At 34.5% G+C, this 16,475-nt stretch overlaps 1 protein-coding gene across 1 annotated transcript; it reads right to left on the reverse strand.

Moving 5' to 3' along the window:
* Nucleotides 1-4,077: 4,077 nt before the first annotated feature.
* On the reverse strand, nucleotides 4,078-13,307 carry LOC124355040 (THO complex subunit 3). Its single transcript, XM_046805952.1, is given in 9 exon segments — nucleotides 4,078-4,345; nucleotides 6,549-6,634; nucleotides 6,636-6,711; nucleotides 9,590-9,606; nucleotides 9,609-9,740; nucleotides 9,743-9,798; nucleotides 12,276-12,408; nucleotides 12,410-12,433; nucleotides 13,290-13,307. Coding segments are annotated over 9 exon segments (804 nt in total). The 3' UTR covers nucleotides 4,078-4,083.
* Nucleotides 13,308-16,475: the final 3,168 nt, after the last annotated feature.

Here is a 16,475-nt window from a genome sequence, read left to right on the forward strand (position 1 = left end):
CTATCCCATTCTTTAACTTTTTCAGATCATCAGACAACATGCTGTGCATTTACAGTAAAATGGCCAATTCTCCTAGTCAACTCTTCTGTTAACCTTTGTACTACAATTATCTGGAATATAATATATATATAAATCAGATTCCTCTAATTTTGAAGTGGAACTTGCTTATTATACTTGTTTACTCTAAAAAGGTATCGGTATTTCATATATAAGGCTCATGATTTTATAAGTTAGTAGTCAGTTGTCAATATTCTTTATTAACAATGGTATTATAAGAGAGATTTTTGTGAATAAAGGATGATGGTCAATTTCATTCACAACTGTATCTCTTACTTTAAAAACTCGGCTCATCTGATATTTTCTGATCCCAGGTGTTAGAAGACTGAACATACACACAGACTCTCAGTTCATGATCAGCTGTATAAACGGAATGGATCAAGAAGTGGAAGAGGAACAATTGGATGACTACAAACGGTGGGCAGGTGAAGAACAAGGAACAGCTGATCATCCTGGATGAAGCAATAAAGACACTAGATGCCGTAAAGTGGGTTAGTGAACATACAATCTCGTTCAGTCTTGTCATCGTGTTGTATTGTTTTGTAGGGTTGAAAATAATGAAAATTAGTATCTAATTGAATAGTTTACGAAATAAATAGTTGACAATAAAGTATTTTATAAAATATCAAACTGAAAGATTTAATTTACTTTAACTGTAACTTTATTAACCCTTTTAGTGCTATAGCGTCTACGTCGTAGACGCTGCGTTAATGTCGAAAAGTGCTAGCGTCTACGTCGTAGACGCAGTGTATTTTTATATATATTGGTTCAGTTTATGCAAGTTACTGGCAGCAAACGATGACAGTTCATCCAAAAGCCATAGAGTAACGATATCTGTATATTTAATTGCCGACTAACGACCAGCTGTTTTACGTCATTGACGTGAAATAAAAAATGTCAGTTTTGGATGTTTAACGTTGTGAGCGAACTGACGCTGTGCTTTGTTTACTCTGTTTTATCTTATTTTTATCCATTAAATTGTGTTATAATTTTGAAATATTAGTTCATTAGTATTCCATATCATTGCATTACTTCATTTTTCATTTGTTTTCCGTGTATATTATAATTTACTAAGTTACAATGTCTAATAAGAACATTGAAGGTTATGATGAGTTACTTCACCTTTTTTTATAGTTTTATTACTGAATAAAAACAATTATTTAGGTAAAAAAAAGTGTTAACTGTGCTTGAATTTCTTTCTATTATAAATAATAATAAAGTTAGTAAAGCATTTATGCTAATAAATAGTAAGTGTATTACTTTTTCTCTTGAGGCGTTTTAAACATTAGGCCTATATGTAGGGCAAAATTTGGGCGGCAGACAACATATTATATTTTTTAATCCACACTTCTTATTTGTTGTGTAAAAATAAAATAAAATATATGTAATTTGTTTAGTTTTAGTTGCTCTTTCCGATGGTAGCCTCAGAAAAATAATATAAAATTGTTTACCTACTAAAATTGTATGCCAAAGTGAAAAAAAATTATAAAAAAACATTTACATTATAAAGAAAATTTTTTTTATAACAATCCAAATATGTACAAATGTATTTTTTTAAATTTATTTCTGTTTACTGTTTATTTATCTTCAATGCAAAAAAAAAGTAATAAGATATAACCTCAAATAAGGAAATAGTAGTATTTAATTACAATAATTGTGTGTGATTTAAACTGTTTTCAGGACCCACGTCCGAGGTCCACACTGGTCATGAAAGGAAACGAATGTTGCTGATGCTCTAGGCCCGCAGTGGTGCTACTATGTACTAATTTACTACATCAATGTGGTTTGCTAATATCTGTAGGTTGTATTTTATTTAATAAATTGAAATTAAAAAACTATTTAAATTAAAGTAGTATTTATTAATTCCCACTAAGTTAACACTTTATACAAGGGCTAGAAAGTAGATTACGTTTTGCTCTGTAGCCGCTAGGGGCGGGACTATCTGAGGGCCATTTTGATGTCATGGAGGGCGTTTCTCTGTTCAATGGCTATCCAACTGTGCTATTGAGAGGTTTATTGTCGCTCCTTGTTGTTTTTACAATAGTGGTTAAAAATGTGTGATGCAATTGAAAATCCTGGCGAGTTGAGAAGTGTGGTCAGTAATACAGTTTTTGTTGGCTAAGCGCAAAAAATCAGTTGAGATTTATCACCCACTCTGTGAAGTTTATGGGAATGATGTGATTACTGAAGACTGGCGTGCGTCAGTGGTGCATAGGTTTAAATTGGCCAAACTAATGTGCATGGATGGTGAATGAAGTAAACGGTCCAAGCATTTTGACCGACGAAATTGTCCTCTAAAGTCGATGAGATGTGTAATGAAGACCACCAATACACAAAATTATAATTCTTACTTGGTTTTTCCTTAAATTTCAAGGACTTTGTTAAGCAGAAGTTGGTTACCATACATTTTGTGCAAAATGTGTTTTTGCATGACAACGTCCGACCGACCACACACAGCAAATTGGACTCGAGAAGTCCTGGATGCTTTTTAAGTGGGTGTTAGCTGCGAGGGGGCCCAAGACCCCTCCCCTGGGATCTGGTTGATGTCTCAGGCGGCAGATGTTATAAACATCTGAACGCTAGAATTTAAAAAACCAGTTCATCGCTACGATAAGTGCCTGAATTCGAATTGTAACTATGTCGAAAAATAGTATTTTAGTGTCACTTTCAAATGTATATGACACCTTATATTTTGTTTATATGAAAAACGTTAATTTACTTTCCTGGTTAGCCCTCGTATTATACTGTCATAAACAAATTTTTATTACAAAGTACATTTGTTCTAATTAATATTTAAGTTTGTTTTATGAGCATTATTTCCTCTTTGTTGCATAAAACCTCACATTAGTTTTGGCAGAAACAAGGAAACAAGATAAAGTACATAGCAATCGTACTTAAGTACTGTATATGATGCTTAGGACATTTGTAACGTTTGATATATCGAAGATAAACCTTTTATGTTCACAGGTTAGAATTTTACATTAGTAATAAATACAGGGTGTATCTAAAGCTATAGATCTAGCTCAAGGAATATAAAAAAGTTTTTATGCTCTATGTACTTTTTCAAAAAAGCACTGAATTAAAAAAACTCCAAAGTTTTTAAAAAATTACTTTTTTAACACGTTTACGATGACCTTTACCCCAATAGGTAAACGCGATTTTTCACAACTGCCATCGGGTTACACACCTCCAGGCTTTCGTGAAGCACGTTTTACGCCCCGATGGGGTACATGTTGCTATGCATTTCATTATTGCAATTTTATTGTTTTGTCTGTCTTGGTGATTTATTAAATGTGATCATCCCATACCTAAATAAATTCCTTACACTATTGTGTACCCTTGTTGAGCACACAATTGCATAATTTTGTAGGTATCACTTGGGGTACATGGATTAAATATTGAAAAAACCTATTGAAATACATTTATTTTTTGAAAAATTGACAAGCCTACATAAGTTTCTCATTATACTTAGACGTTTTAACATAAAAAAACAATTATGATTTTTTTGCCAATACTATTGAAAATTCAAACGACAATAAAAAAGTCAGGAAATAAACCATTGTTTGTGAACGGGGGAACGGTAGATAATGATTTGTTTGATGAAATTGGGGAGTTGCATACATCTCTGCTTTATCCCTGTCCAGGATGATATGCCAGCCATTCCATACCGTGGAAATTACACATAGACCTTTAAACTTGATTGTCTGAAAATTGCTCCTCATAGGCAAAAAAATATAGTATATAAATATGTTTTAGGTATTTTTATACAATCTGTGGAGACAAATTTTATAATTTCAGCTATTAAAAAATATGATTTTAGTTCAAACTAGTTGGACATTTCTTCAAAGGATTGTACTTTTTGAAAATGTTATACTTCAAAAAGTCCTCATTTAGGCAATTAGAATATGCACTTGAAGTTCCTACATGCCTGTAACTTTATAGATAGAGGTATTAAAAGTAAATCAAACAAAAATTAATAAAAGTTATTATGTATTACAAAATAATTAAATCACAAGAGTATTAACACTAGTCTGAAGGAAACCCGAACACTTTGAGATTCCCGGTGTCCCGTTTGCGATCGTACTGTTCCTTATCGTCACAGGCGTACGCGAGGAGGTACATCTTCGGGTGCCACGCGACAGTGAAGGTGGGCAGCTTCAACGGGAATGTCCCCGACCCTTCGCTCACCGTCTCAACTTCCGCTATGTCAATCACCAGGTCTTCGCTAGCCGACGCTAGGAGCTGCCCATCGTGGCTGAAGCTGATCGTTCTGACTGGCCAATCTAACCTGCATCAAGATGTCATGAACTGGCAGAAGTGGTTAAATGTGTTAATATTTGTACTATTTTTACAATTTTATTTATTTATTTATTTTACATATCAACAGACATATCTCCATTTTTACAAATATTAGACAAAGAATTAGATAATTCTATTCAAGATGCTAAACTAAGTATGAAAAAGCCAAAAACAGAAACTGATGATAATAACTTAAGACATGCAGGTACCTACCCTTAATCTTTTGGTAGCAAGCTGGAAGATTTATGAAACACCGTACCTTAGACTACTTTTTAGCAATTAGAGTTAGTGAAAAAGAGATAAATTTACTTCAAATAAAAGTAACATTCAAATATAACAAGATAAATATAACAATATAAATAACTATACAACTATAACGAGAAAAAAACAACATTAAACTACATTTTTGATTATTACTAACCATAAAGAGGTTAAAATCTAAAAAATAATACAAAAGGTTATTACTCAATGACTACATTTTTTTTTTATCTATACATAATTTTTAATCCCACAACAAAAATTTTCAATAAAATAAAATAGTAATAAAAATATTTTTAAATCAAACCAAATGTTTTTTTTTAAAACATTACTGACTTCTACCCTAATTTTAGTTGTAACCAAAAGGAATTTGTCCTATTTATTTTTAAGAAGCAGTAGTACTGTGAAATTAGAGAAAAATATTCTTGACTTAACAATTTTGTTCATGAAGCTGGTCCCCTGAGGTTAATAATAACCTTTACTGAATTAAATATGCTTTTAAATGGAGAAGTACATAAATGGAAGACATGTTAGATCTCGAAAACAAACTCAAAGCAGCTGAAGACTTTGTTTATAAACTTTCTTGAGGAAAATCTTAATTTGCTATAGGAAATGGTTGTTTTCAAACTAAACAGCTTGACAGTGCATTTTATATTAATCAAGACACAATGATAACTAACAAGCTTAAAAACAACAAAGATTATTACACTTCTACTATTACTAGTTATAAAATCTGAAAAATTCAATCTATAAGGTAAAAATCAAAACAGTTAACCAGACAAAATAAACAAGAAATGTCTTTGACAAGGTTAAGAGACAGTAGTCCTTCCAACTCCAGTTTGGAAAATTTGTGAAAACTGAAATATTAATATGGGTTTATTTTAGAAATATAGGATACTAACTAAATTTTGTACAAATTTGAATGACCGCCATATCATATTAGAACAAAATGGTGTACCAAACTAGGCAACGATCTTAGCCGATATATTCAAGATCAATTATTTTTTTTACAAGTTCCAAATTGTTTAGGCTTTTTGTTTGTAATTTCCTGCTTTTAATTAAGCCATAAATCACACTGTTAAAGTGGTTTTTTATTGGCTGGATATACAGGATGTTTTAAACAATTTGTGGATATATTTTTGAGATATTTGAAGTTCTGGACAATTTTTTTTTTATGTTGGGAAAAAAAGTTCATGTTTTTAAACACTTAAAATTATTTTATTCACAATGTAAAACTTAACCTAGCATCAATAGAAAAATTGGTACTATATTAAATAATTGTTTTGTCAAATCAATTAATAATTACAGTATAAATTTCAAAATCCTTACATTGAATATAGATGGACTATCATTGTCCTATGTACTAATACTCAAGTTTTGTTTTTAAATACATAGCAAGTGGATAAATTAAATAAGCTAAATTGTGTTCAAACATCCTTTAAAAAAAAGTAATAATACAAATATCAAACATTACAAACTAATGTGACTGGTTGAATTGAGTTTAGCTCCAGTTCACCTTCCTTTTAGTGCAGTGTCTAAAGTGATATTTATTATTGACTTCTTCGATCTCTTCAGACGAACACGACTTCAAGATTCTGGGAGTCGAATCTATGACAGCGTCAGATTTCAGACGCTGTACTTAAAGGAAAGTGAACTGGAGTTAAACTAAACATTACACTTTGAGTCAACCCTTCCCACTACAGCTACACCACAAACCAATTTTCAAAAGTAATATATAGACCAAATTATATGGAATAAAATATATTTTTAATACATTCTTGATATTAAATTCAACTCATTCGGAATGTTACAAATCAGCTTTAAAACAGGATGATTTTTCTTGAACACAAAATGTGATACCATAAATAGAGCTAAATTTATTGCTTGTATTAAAATTAAGAAGAATCTGTTGAGTCCTTAATAACCGTACTTACCTAGAGAAGGTCCTCACACATGCCAGTTCATCAACGTCCCAAAGTGAAACTAAAGCGTCAGCAGATCCTGTTGCAAAATATCTTCCAAGTGGGGTCGAATTCTATACAAATACAGGTACCTGGGTGTGCTTTTAGTACATGCTGCAATTCTAGCTCGGGATAACTGAAATCAAACCAATTATAATCATAAATACAATTTGTAATAATAATGATATTATAAATTATTCCTGTATTTTGGTGGGAATACATTCCTCAAGATAGTATCTAAATTCAAGCTCAGATCATGGTCAGCGCTACTAGTAACAAAAATGCATAGTCCAAGACTAATAGTATATTGTCATTATGTTGTTATAACCATGTATCTTTATAATTAACAAGTACCAAACTTTATGGTCCAATTTTGCACTGGGAGCAGATTTTTAATCCTTATAATTTGCCTTTCGCATTTACATTCGGAACTGTACTGAGATAAAAACTGTTTGAGATACAACAAAATTGTTTGTAACAAAAGGAAATGTTATAAGCAGCCCCATATTTAAAGACATGGTATTCTGTGCTCATGCACAGGGCAGTAAGATTGTGGGAGTGGTATAATCTTCAAATTTTATTTTACACATTCAAAATAAAATATTTACGAAGCATCACAATAATATTATAATATTACATTATGTTACTAATGAGTCATACCATTATATTAATATTGAATGAGGGTTGTATATTGTAACATACGAGTACATAGGTTTGTGTCTATTAACAGATATTGTTCTAGAGGAAATCCGCCAGCACACCTCCTGCCTACTGCTCTCATACTCTCCGATCCAAAAATATAAATACAAACTAGTTTAGAAATTAACAAGGAACTTAATTAGTAAAGTTAAAATAATGGGAGTTATTAAAATTTAGCTTGTTCATTTTCTCTGTTTAGACATGTAAAGCAAGAAATGTACAAACTATAACTTATACTTTTTATTTCTATAACAATGACCAAAGTACCAAAGTTTTTGGTGCTTTTCAACTAAACTGCAACTTTGAAATTCGTAACTCTGCAACTTATGATCCGATTAAGTTCAAATTTGTTTCAGAGATAGTTACGTAAGTTTTTATGTATGTTATTTTAAAATTTTTAAATTATTCGATTATAAGTTGTTATAAGATTGCCATCTTAACGTTTATTCTTGACCGGATGGTTGAAAAGAATCGCCATTGATCAGGTTTATTGAGATCTTAAAATCATTATCTTGGGTAAATTTGCAAACCAATATTTGAAACTTATTTTTAACGAAAATGCCTTTATTAAAGAGGCGGAGTTAGAGCTATTATACCCTCTCTACCACTCAACCTAATATTGTATACAATAATTTGCAATAGTTTGATACCATTGTGGTAAATTATTAACTTATTCTTTAAATAGAAAACAACAACAAAAAATGCTTAACCTGGTACAAAATTAAATGAACTTAAATTAAACATTTATATATTGAAATGATTCCAATACTTAAAATACGAAAGAAAAAATATATACATATTATGACAAATACAACAAAATTCAAAATGAAGAGCAAGAAGCAAAGGAACATTCAATCACTCTAAGACACCCTCTGACCACAAGACCGCAACAAGCAACACTCACCCCCACAGGCCCCCCAGCAGCAAGCCTGTAAGTGAACAGATTCTGTTAATGTACCGTGACCGGTGCCTGCTCATTGAAACTTGCAAACCACTAAACTGCCACGGGCGATGTTTCATCAATTGTGAGCGGTCCACTCAAGCCCAGGATTGCAAGAAGCTGTAATCACTGTTGTATTAGACCATTTCCACAAGGGCTTTTGACAAGCAATGGCAGGTTTAAAAATTAATTGCTAGCTTAGAAGCCGCTTTCAAATATTTTACAATATTCACATTTGATATTTTGTACGGTAGTGCTTTGCATTGAATCAGATAGTCCATAACAGTTTACGTAAGCTAATGACCATTACTTAGGAAAGCTAATAGTCATTTTTTAATTCTAAGAGACTTTAATTCCAAAACGTTTTTTGTTATATTATAGCCTAGTTTATTATGTGTGAAGTGTAAAATGATGTATGTGGTGCTGCAAGGGGCTGGCTGGTAGACGATGGGAAGAGGCGGGTAAGAATTGAGGGAAGATGAACTACTGATGGAAAGTGGTGCACAATTACTAAATACGGGCATGGTTATAAGCATTACAGAAAATATTTTATTTATTCTCTATGTTTATAAATAACGGAGTTGAGAAGTTTGATGGAGATTGAATGGCCATCATTATGAAACTTAATAGCTTACCAAACTTGCTAATTAACTCATTCAAGATATTTATAAGATCAATTTTCATAGCAAGTTTCAACGTTTTCGTGAGGCACTGATATTGACCATAATAAAAAGAGAAGCAATTTACATAAAAATCAGTCAGAACAGAATATAATATATATATAATATAATAAGTAAGATCAGAACAGAACATCCGTTGACAACAAATTCATGATACAACACAACCTATACTAACTATGAGCACTAGAATAATGTAGCTATGGTAGGATGAATTGATTCAATGCAAATGTTGAGTTTAGCTCCATTTACCTTCTGACACTGTCTCTGCTCCATTTAGTGTCTAAAATCTGATACTGTCACAGATTTCACTCCAGGAATCTATCTGAAGAGATCCAAAAATGTCATGTGTAAATAAACTTGGTTGCTCCAACGTGCTTTTGGATAAAACATCATAATGCACTCAGTTGTCCACCCGATGAGACAATGAGAACAAACAACTCATCTAGATTACACTGGGTGGCTGGTAGGAAGGCCAGTCAGAGCTCTCTGTCAAAACGATGCAGAGAGTTCGTTTTGAACGTCTTCAGCACTAACTTTTTTTTCTATCTTTTCAAACAAACATGTACTCCAGATTTCAGGATTCAGATCTGTCAAATTGTCAGATTTCAGATGCTTCACTGAGCGGAAGGTGAAATGGATCTAAACTCAGTATTCACATTACAATAATAGTACCTAATAAAAATAAAGTTATTTACCTCAATATATGGATACACAGCCTTGTCCGTTAGTGAGGAAAAATAGAGAGCTTTGATTATTCCATGAGATCTCATTAACCTCAAAATTAAATTGTTCTTCGGCTTTAATCTTATATGTCCGTGAGTCTATGAAAGTGACAAGATCTTCTTTATATTGCCGACTGCTATTGTATTGCCATCTGGTGACCATGTTATGTTTATGTTTTCTCCTGGAGACAGAAATTATATACAAATGTATATTTTCTGGTGTGAACATTGCAAATATATTTAACGTATGGATCAGTAACAAATTCAATACTATTTAATTGATAAAAGTATTAATTTAAAAATGTTACAACGATAAGAACTGAGACTCAAGTCAACTGAAACAATTGTTTCTGTGAACAACTTGTTGACTGAAGAGAGTCTTCACAGTAAGGCTGAAATATTCAAGATATTAAATTATTAACAATGTTTTTTCTCATTGCATGAACCAGACCACCCAGATGATAGCCATGTAAGCCTAAGAACTAAGACTCTTTATACTTTCTTTAGTGAAAAAACTCACTCAATCTTTACAATGATCATAGCTTATAACTTCACATTATCAAAACATATGGTTTGGTCATAGTTTTTAAGTAGCCATTTGAATGCAATAGCAATCAACAGTGCTATTGTAGAGTTGTTGATGAAGCAAAAACTGCTAGTCTCGAATTCATAGTTAGATGTTTGAAAATGTCTTAATATAGGTGTGGTTAACCAAAGAATATTCTCCTATGTTAGTTAATTACACATTACACAACTTTTTAGAAATAAACTTTAAAGCAATGATGTAATGCATTCTACAACTTATGCTATTGAAGCCAATACGATAGTAGTACTGAAGCAATAAGCCAAAACAACAATAGCTGACTTGGAGCTGGTTCCCCAAAGCGATTTTTTTTAATTTTTTTTACATTTTTATTAATTTTTTGACAAATAAAGATTGTCTATTTTCTAACTGTGATGCAAGTACAACTTTTTAAACAGTAAACTTCGTTATTAAAAAAATTATTGTATCTTTTTTAACTTTTTTTATTTATAAATGTGTTTAAGCAGTAATTTTAATTATTTGAATATTAAGCATTAGTGCATTCACTATGTTCATAACAATGTCTATTGTACACTTGTGTATTTAATGACAATAAAGCTTCTTGATTCTTGAATATGATGTGAATTGAAAAACGTGGATGATAATCAAGGTATAAAGAACTTATTTTGTCTTGTCAATTTATCTATTCTCAATGTTATACCTTTTCAAGACTGGTAAATACTATTCTGCTTTGCAACTCTGGGAACGGACCTGCTTTATGTCAGTCATTTTGAAATATAATGCCGACTATTGGAGATGAACGTGGAAAACTTAATTCAGACTCCAGAATTACAGAAGTTCACCCGGACAGATGGCCCTGAGATTGTTTAAAAAACATTTCTCTGCGTTAGTTCCATTATTAGAAAAAAGGTGATCAGTTGTATGTAAAAACACAAGCAGGTGAGAGAAAAAAAGAGGTGAGAAACTCTTCATGGGTGCTGACTGTGGAGTACCTCTTTGTGGGACACCTTACTAACGACCATCTACTAAAAAATTACTAAAAAGCAATAAACAGTATTGTATATAGTGAAAACAATGCACTTTTAGTGTGAAATATGCTTCAATTTCATTGTTTCAACACGCCCTGGATAGTTTTGCAATAATCCTTTTTTTGCAATATTTCAAAACATTTTTCAACTGCACTTCATACATCTCTCCTATCCTTTAAAATTGTAAAACAAGTTAGCATAGGAGGATTATAATTGTTTATTAAACCACTTAACTGCCACGGGCAATCCCACGTTTCGTTCAAACTGCCACGCTTATGTTAACAACACGCCAAAACACTGCTTCACTACATGTCTGGCAGCCATAAGATAATAAATAACATTGGCCTCTAGTAGTGTTTATTTAAACTACTAAAAATCCACAGTGGTGTTGTTGAATTGCTACTACACTCTGACGGTCAACTAAGGAACTATGAGGAAAGCACACAGTGAACTTTTACCTGGACGTTAGAAATAGGAAAGTTGTTGTTTTCTAGTTTTTACAAATTGTATTTTTGTAGTTGCTACTGTAATTTTTTTTATTTTGATTGTAGTTCAGTCGGTACGGCAGGGAATTATTTGTAATAATGATAAGGACTTTTTATAATTTTTAGATTTGTCCAGCTGCCCTGTTGTGGGTTAGGCATTCAGCAGTTTTTAATCTTCTTGAAAATGATGACGATCTTCATATGGACTCAATATATTAACCACGATCTCAGTACCGAAGCAAGAGATTCAGACAGCAGTTTGGTAAATAAAGATGTTGCTCAGTGTGGATGAGAAAACACTCTACATGTATGCTGACTGTGGAGCAGCTTCTTTGCGTAACCACAAGTCAGTCCCCGAGTGACAGCACCGTTGAAAACTCTTGCACTTAAAGTGTTAATGAGGATGCTGTAAATCTGAATTTTTAATTCATCAAAATCACAACAATTCACATGTTTTTGGATGTAGATTTTTACTGAATATATGGATTTTAAAAATTGTTAACGTAACAGTAAGCACTTCATATTTTTAACATTTGATACCAACCCATAACACAAAAGCTGTAAGAAATAAAAATTATTACTATCGTAAGTAAAAGCCAAACCTTTTGTATTAATGGTTGCTGCACATTTCTGATATCTCGCATCCCAAATTCGCACACTCTTGTCACCGCTGGCCGTGCTGAGCAACTCTGGGTTTGAAGCATGCCAACATACCTGGTCAACACTACCTCCGTGGGCCCCCGAATGTGAACTCTTTGGTCTGAAAATTATAAGCGTAACAGTTCACTAAGTATATACAGAGTGGTTACTTTGGTACCGGACCACACCCAGACATGAATCGTTATTTGACATTTTTGCTTCTACTGATTACTAGATTAGCGTAGAACAATATTTCGTCAATATAAAACAGGAATTGTCTTATCGCAAAACCCCTCCCCATCGCTCAGACAGTGGTCAAAGTCGAGCGGTCTAGTAAGATAACGTGACTGCAAAGTCTCCCCCCCCCCCACCCCCCCCCCCCCCCACCCCCCCCCCCCCCCACCCCCCCCCCCCCCCACCCCCCCCCCCCCCCACCCCCCCCCCCCCCCACCCCCCCCAAAAACTAATGTTTATAGTGTCTCTCTCCAAGCTGCCAAATACGCACAAGTATATCAGAAAGAAGTGACTGGGACACCTGACTCGATTCTATTCATGACTCCCACAACAACCTCGGCTGAGGAGACTGACTCCGAGACACACATACCTACCACGGCTGAGACACCTGTGATTACCGCAGCAGAAAAGACTATGAACATTACAACAAAATAGTTCTGAAAAAAACCTCAGTAAAGACTACTTGGAATACCCTGACTGACACAAACATGGCTACTGCGGCTGAGAAAATTACGACTGCAGGATCCAAGACATCGCCTACTACCGCAGCTGAAAAGCGCATGTCTACCGTGGCTGAAACGAACCTAAACTGTAGCTCTCCATTTCAATCCTCTCAAGTTTCTCTCCCTCAGGGGAAAAAAACCACCCCATACATCCACAAAACTAAAGGATGGCGAAACATACCAAGATTTCTTCAACAAAAATATTGACAAGGCCAGGAAACTGCAGAATGAAATACTTACTGCCTCAAAACAAACCATAACGCCGGTAACAAAACCTGTTCATCAAACTCCAAATAGAACTACTACAAAACTAACTAAGAAACATTTTTTAGCCCTTCGCCAGTGGAAAGAATACAGATACAAAACAAGAAAATTTCACAACTCACACCACCACAGAAAATCCAACAGAGAAATAGTAAAAGGGATATAGAAGTACTGAGAGTATTCCATCAAAATGTAGATAGAATATCGAACAAGGTAGATATACTAAACGACACTCTACAACAAATTATGAATCCCGATGTGCTGGTACTTACTGAACATGGCCTAAACAAAAATAAATTGAAGGAAACAAGACTAGACGGCTATGTCCTTATGGAGAGCTTCAGTAGAGAGAATCACCTCAAAGGAGGGACAGCCATCTATGTTAGGGAAGATCTAGCCGGTAGCACATCCAACTTAAACATAGCAGACTGGAGCACTGAGCTTATATGTGAAGTGGCAGGAATAAAAATCACCATAGACAAGACAGACTACCACATCATTGGGGTGTACAGACCTGAAGGAGACTTTTACCACAGCAGTAGATACCCTGTCAAATGTATTGGAGGAAATCCCAACATGGAAGAGCCCAGTAATAGTAATGGGAGACATTAATGTTGACTGTCTAGGCACTGGCCCGAAACAATCAATCTTAAATGATACACTTACCAGTTACAACATTATCAGGCTAAACCTACCACTAACCAGGATTACAGACCACAGCTCCACTTCAATAGACATGATCTGCACAAATCAACCGGACTCCAAAATAAGAGCTACAGTAATACAAGCTTATGTCTCAGATCACACAGGCCAGCTATGCAGCATCTATGATAAAGATAAGTCTCAACCACCCACAACAGTAATAGAGGGAAGACAATTCAGTAACAGGAATATACTGCTGCTGAAACACCTCCTACAAAAGGAAACCTGGGAAGATGTAAACGGACAAGAGTCTGTTGAATCCTCTTACGACTGTTTCATAGAAACCCTCACATATAACTTAAATATAGCATGCCCCAATATCAGAAAACAAATCTCACAAAAACGAAAGCCTCAGATACATGACTATGAACTAAAGCTGAAGAGAGACAGCTTCCTCAAAGCCAAAGAAACCTATACTCTTACGGGGAGCGAGCAAAATAAGATCGACGCTAATACAAGGAAAAAAGAATACAATATCCACCTAAAAAATGTAAGAAAACAAAGAGCAGCAGATTTTATTAAAGACTCAGACAACAAATCTAAAGCTATGTGGAAATTAATCAATAAAGAAAGGTCAAATAACAGCTGTGGAAATGAACTGTACAAACTACATGTTAATGGGAGAACAATAGAAAACCCAGCTACGATCACTGACCATTTGAACTCATTCTTTGTGAATATAGCCAACGATACCTTGGCAAATATTGAAAGACCTGACGTAGAAGTACCACACACACTAGATGACTCAATACTTGGTAGCCTCTTCTTCTGGCCAACTGACAACCAGGAAGTGAGCAAGATAATAAAGACAATGAAAACAAAACACTCCGCTGGTCCAGACGAAATATCTCCAGCAATAGTGAAAACATGTGAGGAAGAATTGGTACAGCCACTAGTTAACATAATGAACAAATCGCTAGAGCAAGGTATTTTTCCCGCAAAACTCAAGCTAGCCAGAGTGTACCCGAAACTCAAAAATGGAGATCCTACCGATCAGGGGAACTACAGACCAATATCCTTACTATCTACTTTCTCTAAGATCTTAGAGAAAATTGTATTGACCAGACTTCTACATCACTTCACCATAAACAACATTCACATGAAGGGACAACATGGTTTTACAGCGGGGCACTCCACAACCTCCGCGATTGCCAGCCTCGTTAAATTCATTATCCAAGCTACAGAAGAAGGAAACTCAACATCAGCAATTTTCCTAGACTACAGTAAGGCTTTTGACTGTATCAACCATGAGATGTTACTAAGTAAACTGAATAAACTGGGAGTCAGAGGCCTAACTGCCAAATGGTTCAAAAGCTACCTACAAGGAAGGAACCAAACAGTTGAAATAACTAGAACTGTAGATGGTGTAAAAAAGAAAATCAAATCAAAACCATTGCCCATACAGAGAGGAGTCCCACAAGGATCAGTCCTGGGACCTCTTCTCTACATCATCTTTGTCAATGACCTCCCAGACTACCTAAATAATCTCTGCTCAACACTAATGTATGCGGATGATACAGTGCTTTTACTGAAAAACAGAACACCTGCACACATTGAGGTTGGGTCATACATTGCTGTCAATATGGCACAACAATACTGTGAGAGAAATGACCTAATATTAAATGAAAAAAAGAGCCAGCAGCTAATCATTGGAAGAGCAAAAGAAGAGGTATGCGTGCTACCAGACCTAGAACAAATTGGAAAAGTTAAGTACCTTGTGGTCACAATTGACGACAAATTAACATGGACTGACCATATAAAAAACCTATGCAGCAAACTTAGCTCTGCCCTATATGTACTGAGGAGACTCACTCACGTCTGCAATCAAGACATTGCGAAGACTGCTTATTATGCCATCTTCGAGTCGCACCTCAGGTATGGGCTTGTGGTTTGGGGAGGAACCTCCAAGGCAAACCTCCAGAGAGTCCTAGTGCTCCAGAAAAGAGCTGTTCGCATCCTCACTGGTCTGGGACCCAGAGACTCCTGCCGAGAGGCCTTCAAGGAACAGAAAATCCTCACTGTAATAGACTTATATATACTGGAAACAATACTCTTTGCTGTGCGGCAAAACCCAACAAGAGGTAATGAAACTCACAATAACAGCAAATAACTTTACCTTGCCAATACTCGACTAGCAATGTTTGAAAAGCAACCCACATATGTAGGCTCTAATTTCTGGAACATCCTACCTGAAGAACTGAAGAAAGGAAAGACGCTGAAAATGATCTCACGCTGGCTCCTCGACCGTCCCTACTACACAGTGGAAGAATTCAAAAACTGGAGGAGGGACCCTCAACCGTGGACTGACTAAAATCATGCCAGAAACTAAGTATCACAAACACAACACTTACACCATTATAACACAAACACTATTTTTCGACTTTTAATCTGTTCTCAAGGAATATGACTAATAAATGGTTTCTGATTTCTGATTTATCTTGTTATATTTGAATGTTACTT

The sequence above is a fragment of the Homalodisca vitripennis genome, chromosome 1 (assembly GCF_021130785.1).
Source record: "Homalodisca vitripennis isolate AUS2020 chromosome 1, UT_GWSS_2.1, whole genome shotgun sequence".
In the NCBI taxonomy this organism is placed as follows: domain Eukaryota; kingdom Metazoa; phylum Arthropoda; class Insecta; order Hemiptera; family Cicadellidae; genus Homalodisca; species Homalodisca vitripennis.